This window comes from Manduca sexta, chromosome 24 (genome assembly GCF_014839805.1).
Source record: "Manduca sexta isolate Smith_Timp_Sample1 chromosome 24, JHU_Msex_v1.0, whole genome shotgun sequence".
NCBI lineage: Eukaryota > Metazoa > Arthropoda > Insecta > Lepidoptera > Sphingidae > Manduca > Manduca sexta.
In genome coordinates, this window is record NC_051138.1 from 9,580,020 (window position 1) to 9,601,265 (window position 21,246).

General features: G+C 34.5%; 1 protein-coding gene across 3 annotated transcripts in view; it reads right to left on the minus strand.

Annotated features, from left to right (window-relative positions):
- Positions 1-18,613: 18,613 nt before the first annotated feature.
- The window catches only part of LOC115445423 (pyrokinin-1 receptor), a 48,303-nt gene continuing 45,670 nt past the window's right edge, over positions 18,614-21,246 (minus strand). For 2 of the 3 annotated variants that reach the window (XM_030171684.2, XM_030171686.1), the window contains one exon: positions 19,844-20,116. In XM_030171684.2, the coding sequence (XP_030027544.1) occupies positions 19,901-20,116 (216 nt within the window). In that variant the 3' untranslated portion in view covers positions 19,844-19,900. Of the gene's footprint in view, positions 20,117-21,246 lie in introns of all 3 variants that reach the window. The other variant, XM_030171685.2, reaches the window with a different exon arrangement.

Below are 21,246 nucleotides of genomic sequence, written 5' to 3' on the forward strand. Positions count from 1 at the left end.
CTTCTGATAATTCCGGCCCGTGTGCCGATGTAATCATGTTAGACAGTTAGGTCACTTGCGCACCTTACGCATTTCCATAATCGGTGATGTCCCCAAAACATCTTCTCTCAGTGGCCGTCCTGAGCCGAGGCCGCCCTCAGCATGGTCACTTAAGGGCCCGTAGTGCCTAAAGCACTCACCCGCAAGACCGGTGTGTTTGTATAAGCTGGCCCTGCCAGGCTAAACGTAAACGTATGACAATAACAAAAAAAAAAAAAAAACCGACCGACTTGGTTGGTTGTTGACAGTCGTAACGGTCGGTCGGTTGGTGAAATATTTGTGAAAGTATTTACAGAAATTGACTACAGAATCAGTGATATTTCTTTTTATTTTAATTAAAATCGAATCAGTTTTTAACCGACTTCAAAAAAAGGAGGAGGTTATCAATTCGACGTGAATGTTTTTTTTTTTTTTTTTGTATGTTTGTTACCTCAGAACTCGCTCATTTATGAACCGATTTGGAAAATTCTTTTTTTATTCGAAAGAATTTCTCTCCAGATTGGTCACATAAATTTTTTTCAAGATCGCTTCGGTAGTTTGGTTTTAAAATTAAAAAAACTAGAATAATTATGTCGTCCAAGAAAACGAAATCGCGAATTTAGCTTTCCTGTGACGTATTTAGTTATGTTTTTGCATTGAGTTTGGATGACTGTACTTCTCACATACTTATACATATAGCATAACATCTTTTCCCCGTGTCAAGGGTAGGCAAAGGTGTAACATTTCAGCGCGATAGTCGTACTGCGAGCGAAACACATTAGTTGTGTTTTTGCGTTGGGTTTAGTTGACTTTACTTCTTACATACATACATATATATAGCATCACACCTTTTCCCCTTTTCAGGGGTAGGCAGAGATGTAACACCACAGCGCGATAGTTGTACTGTGAGCCAAATAATATCAGTTGTGTTTTTGCGTTAGGTTTGCTTGAATCTACTTCTTACATACATATATATAGCATCACACCTTTTCCCCTTTTCAGTGGTACTCAGAGGTGTAACTCCTCAGCGCGATAGTCGTATCGTGAGCGAAACACAACTATGCCATTGAGACAGTCTATTTTTTACTAACACAAAAAAGCAAAATATAAAAATAATTTTAACAAAAATTAAACCGCCTTCAAAAACCACTCAAAACCAAAAAATAATTTCACATAACAAGTATATATTGGATACCAATTTTGGAGTCGGTGCCTAATTAAAATTGCTAGTTAAGCTAGATAAATACATTTACAAATATACGAAAACAATGTACTGCCAGCGTACAAAGTCAGCAAGTCAGATCGTCACCGGAGATAAACACATCGCCGCAGCACAGCAAATGGAAGCTATTAAGGAAATATTTAAATTTGTGAACTGTACACTACCCAAATTCTTCCCCTGTAACATATAGCTGGTCAAATGTGGGTGTATTACACTCCCTGCCTCGAAAAAAGAGGAAATAAAAAGTTGAAACACCATACATGTGCTTGGTATTACACCTTTCACTGTGTATGTTGTAGTACACGCAAACCTACTCCTTTTAATTGATTTGAAAGAAATTTAGCTCATAGATGGACTATGCAACAAATATAGCCAACTAGCAATTTTAATTAGGCACCGACTCCAAAATTGGTATCCAATATATACTTGTTATGTGAAATTATTTTTTGGTTTTGAGTGGTTTTTGAAGGCGGTTTAATTTTTTGTTAAAATTATTTTTATCTATCAATATGAATATTATATTATAATGTAACTTTTACAAATAATATTATATCTATGCATTTAGCTATTCACCTAGACGTGAGGTATAGGTATATAATTTTTGTTCAAAGTAAAAAAATATTGATAGTGTTTAATATTGTGCTGGCAAATTCTTTCGTTCATTACTATGAATATATTTTTTACCACATATCTTGTCACCATAAGCGCACTATCATTCACCTTAGTTCCCAACATTAAGGGGTTAAGATAATATGTAAAACTCAATTTTATGTCCACTTTGGGCGTCCTGCAAAAAATAATGTAAGCATTCTTTGTAAATATTTTTCAAGAAATAAGTAGTTTGGCTTATGGTCTTTTGTACAGCGGCGTATTTTTTTTATTAAACACGATACCGTGAATAAAATCATAATTAATATCTGCCAAACATCGCTCAACGGTAAGAATTTTACATCGTTAACATTTCGATATCTCTCTTATTTACTTGAGTTAACTATATTCTGAAATAATACTGTACTCTATTTTTAAATACACTCATCTTATTTTTTTTTAATACCGTTATATATAACAAAATATTTAATTATTTTTAAAAACGCCTACTCAAACATGAGCCTATAGTAACAGGAATATTTGCAGTTACGCGCAGTCAGGCGCTCTTACAAATTGATGTCGACATCATTTCATCTAGGATGTGTATATTATGTACTAAGTAACATAAAATATTCTAAAATACTGTATACACTCTATGTAAAATTAAAAAACACAAATAAGAATTAAAAAATATTAACATGTGATTTGAACTTCGTCTAATTTATATTAAATGCTTTACCCTTCTGTACTAAAGGTTTTTGACAAACTACAATATTTTTAGGTAACTATGTATATTTTGTCACTCGGTTACTAAGAGTAATTTTCGGTGTTGCGATATATTACAATAATTGGAATTTGGGTGAGGGTGGATGTTTGAATTATTTTATTACAAATATTGATATTATGGATCAATAGTCATTAGACAGAAAAATATGTTAGATTTGGTATTGCTGGCCACCATTTTCAATATTATTATTTTGGGCTCCGCTTTAAAGTCGATACCTGGACATGTTTTGGACCACAAAACGAGAGTCTAGTACACACTAGAGCCGATTTTAGACTAGCAAGTTCTCGCAGTACTTACTATATTGCACAAGAACTTTTAGACACGTTTATCTTAGCGGAAATATTTTTATAAGTTTATACAAATGGGATTTTTAATTTGGTATGGAGACAGTTTGAGACCCTGTGAAGAATATAGGTAAATATACGGCATGACTTTTATAACGGAAAACTTAAGCCCGAAAAACTTTATAAAGCGGGCGGAGCCGCGGGCAAAAGCTAGTACATAATATTTTCAAACGTAACTTTGACATACCTAAGTGCCTTATTACTACCGCCCAGCCTTCGTGGGGGGCGACTGAGCGGTTATGCTGGGGTAACCGTGCCTTACGGCCCGGCGTTGAGCCGCCCGGATTTGATGATGACCTTCGGGCGACCGCCGGGCCGAGTCCCTAACCCTATATACAACTTAACCTATGCACGGCCTACCAGCTACAACTCCGCGGTGACCCTCTTCGGCGCATTAGGGACGGCTGCGGGCTTCCTCTGACGTTGAAGTGTCTAGTCTGCGACCGCAGCCGCCCCTGCGCGGTGCCGCCATGCGGCCCGTCTCCTATGGGGGCTCAGAAGCCCCCGCGCACCGAAGGACGCCCTCGGCGTCTACGGCAGCGTGAGGCCAACTACACATCCATCCCGGGGGTCAACCGACAAATGTGCAAAAATACACAGAAATGCACTAGGGCGGACAGCCCCCCTGCTGCCCGCCGACGACCCCCTTTGTGGCCCCTATTAGTCGCCTCTTACGACAGGCAGGGGATACCGTGGTGGAATTCTCCAAACGCCCCCATTCCACAGGGCGGAACTTTGACATACCTAATATTTTGACAATCAAGGATGTAATTATACAATACCGTGTAGCTACACGTACCGCCATCTAGTTAGCTTTGGTGTAGCGCCCAAGGTCAACGCTGAAGGGCACTGGCCCCACTTCCATTCTTAAATAATAGCACTTAACATATTATAGAGAAAAAAAACACTAACAAAAAGCAGTAAGTTGTAAAAAAACAAGAATTTACTTTCACAATTATTTTAGCAAAGCACTTTTATGGCATACAATTATGTGAAAGATACCGAATTCTCCTCACGTATTGACTATGAACGCGTAATCTATATCTATACTATTATATAAAGCTGAAGAGTTTGTTTGTTTGTTTGTTTGAACGCGCTAATCTCAGGAACTACCGGGCCAAACTAAAACAATCTTTTTGCGTTGGACAGCCCTTTGTTCGTGGAGTGCTATAGGCTATATATCATCACGCTATACCCAATAGGAGCGGAGCAGTAATGGCTAATCTCAGGAACTACCGGTCCAAACTGAAAAATTCTTTTTGCGTTGGATAGCCCTTTGTTCGTGGAGTGCAATAGGCTATATATCATCACGCTATACCCAATAGGAGCGGAGCAGTAATGGCTAATTTCGGGAACTACCGATTCGAACTGAAAAAATATTTGTGTGTTGAATAGTCCTTTGTTTGTGGAGTGCTCAAAGTTATATATCATCACTATACTATTATATAAAGCTGAAGAGTTTGTTTGTTTGTTTGTTTGAACGCGCTAATCTCAGGAACTACCGGGCCAAACTAAAACAATCTTTTTGCGTTGGATAGCCCTTTGTTCGTGGAGTGCTATAGGCTATATATCATCACGCTATACCCAATAGGAGCGGAGCAGTAATGGCTAATCTCAGGAACTACCGGTCCAAACTGAAAAATTCTTTTTGCGTTGGATAGCCCTTTGTTCGTGGAGTGCAATAGGCTATATATCATCACGCTATACCCAATAGGAGCGGAGCAGTAATGGCTAATTTCGGGAACTACCGATTCGAACTGAAAAATTATTTTTGTGTTGAATAGTCCTTTGTTTGTGGAGTGCTCAAAGTTATATATCATCACGCTATGACTAATAGGAGCGGAGCAGTAATGGCTAATCTCAGAAACTACCGGTTTCAACTAAAAAAATCGTTTTGTGTTGGATAGCCCTTTGTTTGTGGAGCGCTATAGGCTATATATCATCACGCTATGACCAATAGGAGCGGAGCAGTAATGGCTAATCTCAGGAACTACCGCTTTGAACTGAAAAAAATCTTTTTGTGTTGGATAGCCCTTTGTTCCTGGAGTGCTATAGGCTCTATATCATCACGCTATGACCAATAGGAGCGGAGCAGTAATGAAACATGTTGCAAAAACGGGGAAAAATTATTCGTTTTGAGAGCTTCTGTTGCGTGCGCTGCGTAAACGGTTAAAGTTATGCAACAATGATGTATGACGGAATTGTTCCTCTTAAAGAGTTCTAAAAAATATATTATAAAACAAAGTCCCCCGCTGCATCTGTCTGCCTGAACGTGTTAAACTCAAAAACTACCCATCGTATTAAGATGAAATTTGGTATGGAGACAGTTTGAGACCCTGGGAAGAACATAGGCTCCCGGGAAACTACTACTTTTATAACGGAAAACTTTAGCCTGAAAAACTTTATAACGCGGGCGGAGCCGCGGGCAAAAGCTAGTATTTTAATACGACGCACGCAAAAACATATTATTCATTTATTCTTTCGGGAGTGTTATAAATTTCCTTCCCACTTATTCCTTTATACTTAACCGATGGAGACAAATAAGATTCCAAACGAAATTTACGGACTATGTGATATGTTTGAATATTGTTTGCCCAATTTTGCGTGACTATAAAAGGTTTTTATATGTATTTCGGCATATAAATATAAAAACAATGTTATTATAGATGTCGTATACTCTATACAAATAATATTTAAAGGTATCTTATTACTGATCAAAATAAGTATTTTTTTTAATTTAGTAAATACTTACGTTCTCATGGGACTTGTATTTACGTTAACTTCTTAATATGGATTTAAAACTAAAGTTTACTTTTGTTTTTTTAATCGCCTGAGTCCTAACCCATTGATACTAGTCGCAAAAGTGTGCCGTTAGTTCTAAAAAAAAAAAAAAAAATTCACGTCGAATTGATAACCTCCTCCTTTTTTTGAAGTCGGTTAAAAAAGACTATCTCCGACATTAACAAATGTATGAGCAATTTTATAAAAAAAATCCCGAAGTCGGTAAACTGTTGGCTAGCATAAGATTAATAATTTTAACAAACTAAATTAAAACGGAAATTTCCAGACAGTAAGTAAAGTAATAGTAATAAATGAATATTTTAATTTAATAAGTTTAAAATAAGTTAGTTACATCTTATAAAGTTAGCTATGTTAAGTATATACTTAAGTTTACTAATACTAAACTAGCATTATGATTGTAGGAGGCGAAAGGATAATCTTATCTTTACCTTGACAAACTTCATTTAGTCTGAACAATATATTAAACTGTCTATATAGTTTTATTTACAAATTGAAGTAATTCATGTGGAAACAAATGTGTAGGTAATATGCAATGATTTATTTCTGACAATGTTCCATATTAATCATTATTATTTGAAAAGTGATAAATCTGCGAAAAAACTTTTTGATAAAGTTGCATAATTTTCATCTTCTTAGTTCTCATCCTGCGGACATTCGTCTCGGCAGTCCGTTCCACAACCAACTAGGCTATCGCTGCTTTTCTAAAGATTATATGTGTATTCTTTGAGAATTATCGCTTGCTTTAACGGTGAAGGAAAAACATCGTGAAGAAACCTGCATACCGGAGAAATTCTCCATAGGAATTTTCGAGGGTGTGTGAAGTCTACCAATCCACACTAGGTCAGCGTGGTGGATTAAGGCCTAATCCCTCTCAGTAGTAGAGGAGGCCCGTGCCCAACAGTGGGACAGTACCTACAGTCATATAATACAGGACTGATATGAGTTCTCATCTACTTACATTCAAATATTGCAATGTGTTTGAAGTTTCACTTACTTTTCGATTGAATGCTGACGGCATGGGTTTTAAAGTTTATGCAACGGGACGGCTTTGGAAACATTTGAATATTCTGTAGAAACCAGATATCACACTCCGGTCAATTAATAAACACGAGCGAGTAGTACTTTTACAAAGTTTTCTATTTAATTCACTAGAAATGTTCACACAGAGGCGAGGATATAATAGAATAGTCTAGTAATCTCGGTCACATCACGAGCTTCTTGTCTCCCTTTGACCACATTTGAGGCTGAAAATTAGTAAGGCATGAAATAGCTTCGAAATGATTTTGATAAATTCACGCCTGATCTGTGCGAATAAAGTTTTATCTCATGCCAATAGCTATTTGTAGATGATACAAGGAACTGAGCGGTCTATATGTTATATAATACTATATGTCCACTAGGCAATAGGTAGACTTAATTTGTGGCGCAACACGTCAAGCACAACAAACTTGGCTACGTGCGAGGTTAGTTTAGTGCGCAACACGACGCCCACCATGTGTATATCCGTATATTAGTTATACGGATGCCGTGATGAACTGGTTTGTAATTGTTTTTTTAACATGCTCACATATCTAGCAATATATTATTAATAAATTTTCCTCCAAATCGACCACACCACAAATACAGGGTGTATTAATATTATTTACCATCCATCGTCGCCCTTTAAAAATTTACCAAGTAGTTTCAGCAGAAAAAGTTATTACCGATTATTTATAAGTCTTTGTTACGACAAATGAAAACAAAAATAAGGAAAAAGGTAGTTCGAAAGTTACTTAAACTTCTTTGTTTTAAACTGAGTCAACAGATTCAACAAATTTAATTTTTTATTTCATTTCCGCATTGGAGCTGTAAACGATAAAGTAGGTTATTTTATAACGCAATACTTTTATAAAATTTTCCGTTAATGCAAATATATTTTTGGCTAACACTATATTTTCCCTCCCCCGACCACTTATAATCATTTCGCACCCCGCGGGATATAATTTATGTTTGTAATGTACTGGATGTCTCAGTAGTCAAAGTTACGTTAATGATGAGTTGTGTATTCATCCGCCAAGTTTGAATTTAGAGAAATTCGCTGCCCGGGGCATGGGCCCTGGCCCATCTGTGTCGTCTCTCGCTTTGATGTGACGTGGCAGGCGTGTAATTAAAAGCTGTGCATTGGGACCATTACTTCCTATGGCACACGCATTGGACTTTCGGATCAGCAAACCTGTAGGCTATGTCCGTATTACAAATTAAATTGCATTTGTATATAGGTGGCTAGATACGTTAAGATTTTTTTTGTGGTTCTGTTAGTTAACTACACTGCCCATTAAAACCCAATGTACCAAAAGAAACAAACGTGCTGCTAACCTGAAAATTAATTTATAAACATTAGTGAAAAGTGGTAAATAAACTTATATTTTTTCCGTTGAACCCAGATCCGATACAGCTGAATGGTCTGTGTTTAGTATTCTTATTTATTAGTATTCTTATTTATTTTGTAATACAAAAAATACAAAAAAAATACAAAAAACCAATATTCATTTATCTCTCTATCAATTTTTCGCCTTTTTAAAGATCCTTTTAAACGATCAAAAATGTATATAATGTATTGTATTTTACAGGACAGAGATGCGCTCCGCACGTCGTTGTTTTTAAAGAGCGCCAGACCCACCATTAAACACAACGTAGTTCGCTCGTAGCTCAATTTATAACATCCAGAGCGTGCAAATACTGCGCCCGTGTGATGCTGCGCTTGAATCCGGAATAGAAACAGTTTTGCGAGCAAAATAATGTAGTTATCTGAGCAAACCATGAGTTCTGAATGTTGTGATAGCGGTCAGTTTAGTTAAGCTAATTATGTTTTTTATTAGTAGTATTTCTTTTTTCACAATGTTATGAAAGTAATAGATGCTAGATGCTTATATTTTGACCTCACAGTTTCATTGGTATATAAGATTGCTAGATTGTTATGGTCCTATCACACAAAAACCGAGACAAATATGAAATACCGTGTAAGGATGTAACCCGCAGACTCCTACTTTCCCGCGCAGCCAGAAATTATTTCTCACAATCACGGGATGACCGCATGAGTCATTACGACAAATCATAATGTGCAAATCGACATTGTTTTAAAATATATCATTTAGAGTAAAGCGTTATTGTAAAACGTTTGAAACAATTACAGTTAATGTTGGAGATCGGGTTGTTTAAATGCCTATTACATGTGCAGCTCGTGCTTAAAGATTTTGGACCCGTGCCCGTAACCTGATTTATCAGAACAGAAATAGAAAATATCATTGGCGATTACGGAAATTATTTAGTCTGAATAAAATTGAAGGTACTTTATTTGGCAGCCGCCCAAAGTTAGCCGCTCGTTTTGTTTGTCGCTCTAATTTTTATTTACCCTAATGTTTAAATTCCCTTATAACAAAGTTAGCCATTCGTAACCTTTGGACCTTTAAAATATTTACAGATTTCATTTTCATGGCTTAATTTATTTATTTTATTGATATACCTAGTCATTTGGCAAAGAATGGTTTCCCGGCAATACTAAACTATCTAAAATGGCCGACTTTACTTAATTATCTTGCTATAACGGGACCACTAATGCTGTGAACCATAAAGTTCAGACATTCGCGCTCTAAACACCTCCATATAACATTAAAGCGATGCAATGTGACAATGCAACAATAAAATAGACCAACATAGCGTCTTACCATTTTCGCGTAGAATATACAGAGAGTGAACCTTGGGGTGCCTGGCAAAGTATAGCACGTTCCTCTAATATACCCGGTATTAAAATGTGAAAGTAGTAGACAAATAATTAATTTCATTATCTATGACTGTTTTACATTTATAATCAGGAGGCCCAATTCCGTCTACGGGAATATATGTCTTTTGGAAATTACTGGGGTTTTAATGGAAGGACAGCTTGGTAGCCTTAAAGGTAAAAGTCTCAAAAAACCCTATTTCTCTATACGGCTACCAAGGTGTCCTTCGATTAGAACGCCCGTAATTGCAAACAGATGGATTCGCCCCTGTAAAAGGAATAGGGTTCCCTGGTTATAATTTTGAAAATATATAAGTCCTTAATGAAAAACTAAAGTGTATACCGTGGTGTCACTAAAATTTTTATGGATTTTTCCAATTACGGCATAATAAAAAATAATATAGATTATAGGCTAAATTAAAATAAAGATAGAATAGGTCTCTATCTATTAATGCTTTTTAAAACTTTTGAAATATGAAGATTCTCGGCTTGGTTATTTGGTACCTAAATGGCGTGGATATATCCGTGTAATGTGCAGCAACATTAACTCTCGCCTATGCTTGGATGGATGGCTAATCATCGTGCAAATGACAAAACATTACCAGATATTGATGCGTCATGTAGGTCTTAGGGCGGTTATTATTCTATAAAGACATGCTTTTATCACATAGAGGTAAGTAGATTCAATTGTTAAAATAACATTGCACTAGATAGTTTCTAAGAATAAGTAAGTATAGGTAACGGAGTTTACTTAAATAAAATTTCAAAGTGAAAAGGATACGTCTTTTCTTTTTTTAACATCACATACCTATGTGCAATATTACGAAACTATCAAATCAAGGCTACCTCGTGTAAGAGGTATTTTACAGCCAGTTGGGCCTAATTTTATTTTGTCTGGAGCACCTTACGGCCTCTTTGAATTGTCCATTAGGGTTGTAAAAACCGTCTGGAAATACTAAGAGTCTCTCTGAAGTAATTATTTTATTGTAGACCGAAATAAACGTCTTGCAGTTTTACAGTCTTAAGTTTGACACAGTCATCTTTATTGTGAGAGTTTTTAGCCGCCGCTCCATCAATGGCCTCATCAAGTCCAAGCCTGGATAAAAAATATATAACTTAGAAAATTACACCTGATTAAGAGACATTTTTTTTATCATCAGTATTCTCATATATAATATTTAAAAATAGTCACAGTTGTGCATATAAAGTTATAATTATTTTTCACTTTTATATTCAGAGAGATTAAAATTTATTTTATGGATACATTTTAACTTAGGTTTGAAAAATTTGCCCGAAATAATTTACATGTTTCACGAAAAAAAGTATCACATCATCATTCTTTTATTATAATATATTATATTTATACGAATAAATTCTTAAAAACTAAACTTCTCATCTTATTATTTTCTAAAGAATTTCTCAGCGCCTGATAATATAAACTTCGTAAATATTCCAGAAAGCATAACATGAACAATGGTTATAGCTACAATCTCAGGGCTGAAATAGCATCATTGCAACAGAGGCAATTCTTTTTTATTCTTTGTAAATTTAGTGAGCCGGCGTAGGCGAGGTGACAATAAAAGAATCCGAGATGGATTCCCGTGCCCACTGAAGCATACTTTTGCAAATACGGGTAATGTCTGCGCTCGAGTCATTTGCGGGTTATTCAAATTTCGTTTTTATCCTGATTTTTCACTATATCTCCATATGAATTGATGATTTCTTTTTTCAACACATGTAGATTGTAGGGTCGTAAAAAGCTTTTTTACTGTTGTAACTACATAACATAGCTTTGAAATGGATTAAGTTAGTCTAAATATTAAACATTTTGTACGAAGCTATAACGTGCAATAATGATCCTGGCTAAGGTATGGAAGGCAAAGATAATGGTAATACATATTGCTTCTGAAATTAACAGAAGGCCTTGGATTGTTTCCTCAACGGGTAGGTAAAAGAGTAGACGTTGGTAGAGATCTGGAGATGTCTAAGTCTTAAGTAATGTTACGTAGCGTTAACATCATTAAGTTAGGTATCCCACAGACATTATTTTGTGAAATAAGATTTTTTTCTCTTAATTCAATATACGATATGACATTAGCGACTATAAAGCATTTTCGATCACGGAATTGAGCTGCTCGTATATTTCACAACAACCAACCGAACCTCCTATAGACTTGTCCAATACAGAAGCAAACAGTAAAATATATTTACTGTACTTGGTACAGCCCTAGATGGATAATTACACAACCCAGTAATTCTCACTCTCTCATATAATCTTGGTGCACTTTTAAATACTTCTACAGGCTTTATAGGATTCGAAAGCTATATATGACACACAAGAACAATTAATCTTGGCGCGTTCAGAATGTTTAATTGTAGCAATAAATTGGCCTTATTGGCTTATGGAACGTGTAATGCAGTGCGAGGTACACGACACAGGATTTTGTTTATTATACCAGGACGCGACGTCACGTAGCAAAGTTGGTAAAGGCATACGTGTATAAAGGGATTTAATAAGTTTATTCAAAGAACGTACCCGCTATTCAAGCCCTCACCATTATTACAAAACAAACAGCCAATGCAGCCAGGACACTCACTCATCGCTTTGTATGCGTCGTCCCAATATATGTATTATAACAGGGAGAAAGTCTAACGCGATATCGAGCACAAATTCCAGACTCCGGGCTAATATTGCGCAGAAAAACAAAATATCACTGCCCGACCCGGTACCTGAGAGCAATGCCCGTACTGTGCACGCAATACAACGACGCCAGCGAGGCAATCAATTACAATTATTTTGTTCAAATACTGTTTTATCTTCGTCATATTTTAGTTACATTAAAGATACTGCAGTGAATAGCATATATATTCGTAAGCTTTATCGACCTTGTTCATTACCCAGCAAGTTACTTTGGAGCTTAAATAAAACCTACTTTCAATCCCACAAGTTACTTCATAGCTACAAATACTAGTTATGTTGAAAATGATTCTTGTCTCAAATATTACATAGCGCAATAGACAATAACGGGAAAAGCAATAATTAACATAACTTTCCCGAGCACATGAAAAAGAATGAAGTCTTTCGGAGTATCCAATTAAAGCGTTAGCTCTTTTATTGTTGTAATATGTTCGACTTTCGTGTTTACTTAACACATATCAATACCAAAAATACTTAAATTATATGAATTATATAGACAGATTAGGCACGATCTATTGCACGAGGACTTTTTCAATTAACTTTATCTGCAGCATGTTAATTCAAATTTTGGTATAATAATAAATTATTATTTTTCATACGATATTTCTTCTTGATATTGTTAAAGCATACAATTAAAAAAATACACTTCTGTAATGGAATTAAGAAGCCATAACACAGGTTTTTGAATATTAAGATTTTATTTAAGCTAACTCTAATTGTTGTGATATTTTTTTCTGGTTACTCAACAAATTGACGAGGACAAAATAAATAATTGCTCCACGATACTAACTTAAAGAGTAGAAGTATGAGTGACAAAACTGAATAATTTTTATGAGTTACGAAATGTGTCAGTCATTAGAACACCGAAAATACTATTTTTATATTATGGGTTGACAATCATCAACACAATTGTGGCACCTTGGGCCGTAGACAGATGTTTTTACAATCTTTAACACTAATAGAAACAAAAATGTGTACAGAAATAACATATCCTATAGATATAACATTATCTACCGATAAGAGAAATACCTCATCGTTGTGTCAACTCTCCCACAGAAATAAGGATGTGTTGTCAGTTTAAATAAAATGGTTAGGTAAGTATTAGGTAGGAGGAGGTATGTTCGGAAATCCAAGTCATCATGCGAAACCCACAGGGAGAATGACAACAGGTAAAGCTGGATCATTCAAACCATAGACCATAATAATATTGTGTATAATACGAATCTACTACTTAAAAACTTCTTATACAAAACAATAATCGTGTAAATTATTTTAAGATATATATTTATTTGACCTAGTGCGATTATATATAGGTACTTCTAAAACTGCAAGCGAAAAACATAATTATACAACAACATATTAGTATCCACAATATATTATTTAAAATAAACAAATATGAAGCAGTTTCCGACCTTTGCTTGCATCACTTAAATTTTGCGGCGTGATAAAATCAACGTATAATTTGAATCGAAATGCTATTGTTTAAAATAAATTAGATTCCCCACGAGAGTAATTATTTAGGTTCTGAATACCTGTTTTGCAAATATCAAGTTTATGCATAATATTCTGTATATTTTTGCCAATTTACAGACAGAAAAAATAAATATAAGAAGAAAAATAATGAGACTCAATTATTGAGTAAAGCACAATAATATAGTTAACATTGCAGTCGTACCTAGAAACATTGACACTAGCCAGTAGGTGACGATTTAATTCTTAAAACATTTTACTAAAATAAAATATGGCTCCATGATATCCTGAATTTACAAACATGGTTATCTACGTTGTTGCTAATAAAATATACGAACGCCGAGATCAAAGAAAACTTAAAAAATATGGACTACTTTTAAAAGTGGCTGGAAGTTTTCTAAAATATGAATGGGAAATACACTATGTCATAGCGTCAAGTTCTAAAAGATCTCCGACTCCTCGCCAACATTTTTTAAGGTCATGGGTATTTAAGGCAATTTTACACTGTGTCCACCACCAATATAGATGCCAACCGGCTCTAATATCGAATTAATACGTAGAAAAATTGAATATGTTATTTAAATGGCTGCTGAGTTATTTAATAATCCAACATATTACAACGGAAATGTGTTCAATATAATCATTAAGACAGATAAAAGTGTAAGCTTTACGACACGGAAGTGGGTTACAAGAATTGTTTATGTATCGGTCATGGTGCGTGTTTTGTTTTATTAAATGTATCCTACATACCGATGCTGTTTTTGATTGACAAATAAGGCCGTGTCGGAAATAAGGTCCACAGGGAGAATTCGCATCAGAAAGTATCGTAAAAAGTACTTAGTCGATAAAATTTCTAAAGACAGTACTATGCTTTATTGTGGTTTTACAGTATTGTGGCATATGATGCCTAGCTTGAATGTATTCACTATTAATATTCGAGAAATGTTTGTAAATATCTACACAAATACAATTGTCTATTATACTTATTTGGAGAAATTTAGAGGATAGCTTAACTACACAAATATGTAGGGGGGTATACATACTACCTTATACAGGAAAGCTGCTTTAGTAAACGGGCAAAACTAACCAGCCTGCAAACAGTTTTATAAAAAGTGGCTATAAATTTATATCCATTTATGGATTTAGCGTAGCGATACAGTTTATATACCTAAGGCTTTCAGTTGTTGATGACTTTTCCAAGAATCTTAGCTAGACTAAATCATCTAGGTTTGACTATGTATCATTAATTATATTAAAAATCTCAACTGAAAAAAGATTAGAAATATAAAAAAAGTAATTGCAAAACATATAACACCCTATACGTAGCTGTTGTTCTGCGTTCTAAAATCTTCAATCTAAAAGTTAATATGAATTAGAACATTTCAAAAAGCCTGTAACTTTTAGTATCTGAAGGCAAGATAAAAAATTCTTCCGCGGGTTTACGGTATCTAAAGAATTTATGATTAACCTTTTCCTTTGTCCTGCCTGGAAGAGCTTATAGCGGTCGAATGAACACGTACAATCATTAGAGCGGGATCACCTGGAGACTAGTCGCAATCTATCCACGTCCGATCAGCCACCGCACGCTCATTTACAATGATACCTAAACTGATAATGACCAGATACATCAAGGCTCAAATGTTTATTAATTACCTGATAATGATCTTAGTATGTACGGTGCGATATTACTGCTAGAAAGATTGCGTATTGTTCTTTAACAAATGCTAGTCACCATATTTTATATTATTAAAATAATTTATATTAAACTAAATAAATATTTAAACAGTATGAATTAATTATCACGTTAAATTAAAAGGTCTGCGTTTGATGTGTTTAGATCAACGAAGATTGTACGTACAATAGCGAAAGTCTATTTTCAACAAAATGTGACAATCTTGACACAAAGAAATTTCATTAGCTGTTAAAGGCATTTACTTAAGGTTTTTACTAGGAAGATAAAATTTTAACAAGCGATAATATAAATAATAAAGAATATTACATTTTAATATTTCATTATATGCTGCAAGTTAAGACTAAACAATCATGTTGTTATTGATGAGCTCTACGCCTGTCTACAAACAATAGCAACATCATATTATATAACATATATTATCATTTACAAGTTCCAAATGATTGCCTTGAACTGTGTGTTTTGCCTTCTGTGAAATTGAAACATATATTCAAATGAAACTACATAAAATAAGTAAAAACAAAAATAGTTATCAAATGATGCAGAATAACAATAGTAATTATCACATATTAACCACAACCACATAAGTAATATTTTTACAACCTTAAGCATCATCTATCGAAATAAATATAAGTTTGGAAGAAAATAAAAGAAAGACAAATAATATCTATCTTAGATCCAATGTAACTTTGTTTACGAAACTGTTATGACGTTATCTCGTTACATTGTTTCGGATATTGTTTCGTATTCATTTTTTATACCATAAGTTATTTATGGTATAGAAAAACATGTCATTTTATATCTTCATCTAATTACTCCAATGTGGAATCGACACAACACACTTTCGCAACCAGGCTGCAGGAACGATTTTGGCTAGACTTTATGATTAGACGCTCTCCCGAAGTAAACCCTCTCTACTGTTTAGAATCCTGGTAAGATCATATCGAAAGAACCCATACAATGTGTTGCCTTACCTGAAAATTAAGACTTAAACTTACCAATCCACAGCGTACTGCACATAGAGAGAAATTAAATTATACAAATATTTTGTAATTGAATATCTAATAATCGGGTAAGTATTATCTTAAATGAAAAATGAATAATTTTACAACAGACAAATATCCCCAGAAGATAGGACATTTTCATTTAGTATATACAAGTTATAATCGATACAAATACAGCCCACCAAGGGTAAAAGGATAATAAACATCCTTTATATGAACATCAGAAACCAACAGTTTTTATCTGTTTGTATGTCTATGTTTATCTTTTATTTGCCTGTTTGTCTGTATGTTTATATACATACCACGCAGAAATACTGGATGAAATTGAATGCAGTTTTCACAAATGTATTGCTAGTGATTGAACTTAAAATATAGATTCCATTTTAGCCAGGAAAATATAAAGCAGAACTTTTAGTCCAGAAATAAAAATTCACTCGGGTGGAGCCGCGACAAAAAAACTAGTTACAAGAAAATATACCATACATCTTTATACTTTGAATTATTTTAATCATTAATTAGCTGCATAATAATATTATCTTCATTTACATACAATCACTTAATTTCATTTAATTTAATTGGACGTTCTACTGTACATAAGGTATCTTTTGAATACAATTCAATATTTCATATGTTTATGTAAATCCGTATAATTTCTTAGTGAAAAGAGAGCGAACACCCTTGAAAGCGGACGTGTATAGCGACATGGTTGTGAAATTGCGACCAAGCTCCTGAAATATATATTATTAAAAAAAACGCGACAAACTTTTATTATGTATTCTTGGTGCAAATTGTACCGATTATGCGTTATGATTTTCTCCTGCCACAATCATTATCTTTGAATTTCAATTAATAATAACACCTTTAATTAAATACTACAATGTATTTTCCAATATCACATATTTCACGTGGACATCTGTAGTTTACATCGACTTGTTCTGTTATATAACAGGCAACGGAGTAACAAATAAATTTCATACAAAATTAATTTTACAAAATATTGTAATGAGTATAATAATTGATGTGTTGTATGTAATTAACAAAGTAGGTTTCGCGAATTCCAGAATCCATAGTAAACTTCGTATAATAAAACTGTAATATGAAAAAAATAATACGAAGATAAAACTATTACAAAACCAAATCGTATAATATTTTGATAATATATTATATTAATTTGTTTGGAGTTGTTAACATAGAAAATAATTATGTGAGCAGGGCAAGTTACAGAATGGTACTTTTGTTTGGGCCAATTACGAACAATCTCGCTGCCACGCGTCTACGAGCAAAATTATTGTTCTCCAAGAAATTGGCTGTGCTGAGAATGTGTAGGCTTTGAGAAATTTATTAAACAACTGATATTCCATGTACTTCACAAATAATTGCATCTTATTTAACTAGTAAATGGCCCTGATTTCTTTCCTGGTACCGCAAAATTACTTTACTGCGTATAATGGTACAACGAACACCAATAAGAAAGGTTGCGTCCTTGATAGTCGTGACAATAATGCCGGCTTATTTTATTGTATGCCAGCTTATCTCAGAAAGCATTTGCAAATTCTACTTTTAAGTTGCAAAAAGTATAATAAATCTCGCCTTCATTAAAGTCATTACTAATACCATAATCAATAACATCAATTCGTGTTCAATTTGCATGAGTATAATTAAAATAATTTTAATGCACATTCAAGTATAATTCTTTAATTATTTTACAATTACTTTTTTTTATATTTTACAATATTATTGTTCGTGTAAAATCAACATTTAGATAGTGCTCAATATCAAAAAGTAAAAACAAACCAAAGGGGAAAATATTGAACACAAAACAATATTCATACGACTATTAACAAGATAGTGTCCGATATCTGCTGACAAATAGGTATCCGATATACAATATGCCCCGATGGATATCGATCTCTACAGAGAAAAACTCAGCTTGCCGCATCCGATGAGACATTTTCCAGTTTCAGCTGGGATCCTTCATAGCAGCCTTATATAATTCTAGCGATCGTCAATAGCCCTAATCTCTCTTATCGTGACAGACTATATTTTGACTAAATATAAAAAGTGTAGTCAATGCGCCCTGTTAGTAAATCATTATAATATATTTTGCTCAAGAACCAAGGTTTTATTTTGTCGGCGCCTGTAGACTTATGCCAATCTGGGTTATTTGGAAAATTGAATAAAGTATACATTCTTACCAACAATTTCTTACTTTATATCACTGTTAATAGAATTTAAAATACTTTGTAGGACACTTTGGAAAACAATATTCACAGCTTTACTTTCATCCTTAATATATCGCGATCCGTTGAAAACGCAATAAGTACATTTTAGGCAATAAGTAAATTCTTCTCAGTGTATTTATTTGGCCTAAGCCAGCTAGTATTTGCTATTATTGTCATACTACGTGTTTCTTGCGGCTTCACCCGCGGTAAAACCTCCCATGCTATAAAAGTTCCAATAAATAACGGTATCGATCAAGAGTCCCACCTCTGCGACGAAATCAGATCAAAGGTTTTAATTATTGCTAAGGGAGCATGTTACCGTAATACAAGGTAACTTATACGTAATCCAGGATATAATATAGGTATGTGATAAATTTCATTCAAATTCGTACACCGGTTTCTGAGTTTACTGCTAGCAAACATCCAAACATTTTTACAAATTATTGCATTTAAAAGTACTTAAGAAAGACTGTGAGGTAGAGAGGAAGGGTAATAGGTAATATTAGTAAAATAAGATACCTTTCGCCTTACTTTTGAATAAAATATATTTAACATGATGTTTAAATAATTTATTCCTTTACCATTAAATTTAACATTTGTTTGTAAACTAAATCATACCCTATCGCACAGTAACATGTAATATTGTGCTCAGCACATACTTTTTACAACCCACACAACTATACTCTAGAGTATTCTTTTTTTTTCAATTTACAGTCATTTTCAACAATAATAAAAATTTCAAATGTCACTTTTACTTTCTATTATCACTTACAATTGTATATATGTACATTTATTATATAAATCACATCAACTAAGCACTTGTATGACTTCTACAGCGACAAATTATGTGTGAATTTTGAATTCGGTTATATTCAAAATTTTAATCGCGCTTTTAAGGAAAACCCTTAAATCATGATTAATAGGAGTGACATGAATTATAGTTGCTGCGTGCCTATGATTGTACCCGAGACTGCCGAATTATTTATAGCATCGGTCCGCTGGATATTCCGACTATAATCCTAAAAACGTTCTCCTTATCAACATCATATCCTAAATCTGAACTTGCATAAAGAATACCAATTACTTCATTTAGAAAGGGCAGACTACTCGCTTACACTCAAAGGAACACGCGTTATGTTTATTTCCAGTACAAACAAATGCAAATTTCTACAACAAACAACAACCACCTAACGTACAACGTACCTCAATAAATCACATGTCTCTTAGGCCGTTTGTCTTTAAAGCACCGTCACTATTCCGTGGACGTGAAATCACTAAAGGAACTAAACGGTCGTGTCTCAGGTTGGTCCACCGGTGTCGTTCACATTGTACATGTAGGTGGCGAGCTCCTCGCCCGTCAGCTCCTCGTCCACTTCGCGCAGGCTGGAGTTAGAGATGCTCCGAGGAGATCCGATGGAGTCTGAGGGATCGGCTCGGAGACGCCACGCCTGGCTCCATTGGCTATTCCCGCTCGGTGACTCGTTCACTATAGAGAGGTCGCGGTCTTTGTAGCACTGCAACAAAAAATATTCTACATATCTTAACCGAAGGCTGAGGACTATAAATTCTCCTAGATACATATATATTTTATTTTTACAATTGTAGAGAGTGGAACTGAATAATGCTGCCGTGTCAAATTGTCTTTTGAGCCACGAAGGGGGCTTAGTTGAAATGCGTACACGGTATGAGTACGACTGTCATGCTAAGTCTCTGGGTTCACATCCCAGGTAGCAGGCCAAAAATAATTAGGACTGGGTTTTCCCATCTTAAACAAAATACCCCGTCACAGCTCAGAGTCGGGAATTCGGTGGTATGATAATCCCATACCTCGGGGAACACGTAAACCCACCGGTTCTGCAGCTGTTCTCTCTCTGGTCATGTCGGAGTGCTGTCTCACCGGACTATGACAGTGAAGGAATAGAGAATGCACCTGTGTTTTACACACACACACATACTTGTGCACATAATATATGCCACCGTAGTGGAAATTCAGCTCGGATGAATTCATTCACATGATTATATGTGAACGAGTGAAGTATTAACTTTACTTAATTTCCGAGATAGATGTCTATAAGGAGAAAAAAAAAAACAAAAAATATAGCGAAAAAAATATAAAGTGTAACTATAAGAAGCCAAATTACAATAATAAAATCTGATCTACATCTTATACTTTTCCTTGTGGCTTCATTTTTGTCAACGTTTTTTGACAAAGAAAACGGCATCCGGATCCACGTAAATAAAAAGTAGGCGCCATTAAGAAGGTTGGGACAGAATAGTTTACTAATAGTTTCCGTAAACAAGAAGCAAAAGCTAATTTATGAATGAATTTCAAGTGCAGAACCGGTGAATAGATTATAACTTTATTTTGTTTATAAATTACAGGACCATTCTCTCAGCACCAAAGGAGATCATTATTAAATCAAATCGTCATTTAATTATGAATGAATCCCGTCACCGTATTATGACCATGCAAATATCGTTATCTCGAGCAATAAACCGCAATAGCCATTGAAAATCCTAATTTGATGTGAATGTCGCCGAGGTACTTTTTGTTATACGAAGATAAGCCCTGAATTTTACTCGTTATCTGCTACCAAGTATGTCAAAATATCCTTAAATCATTGTTATGCCGAGACAAAGACTT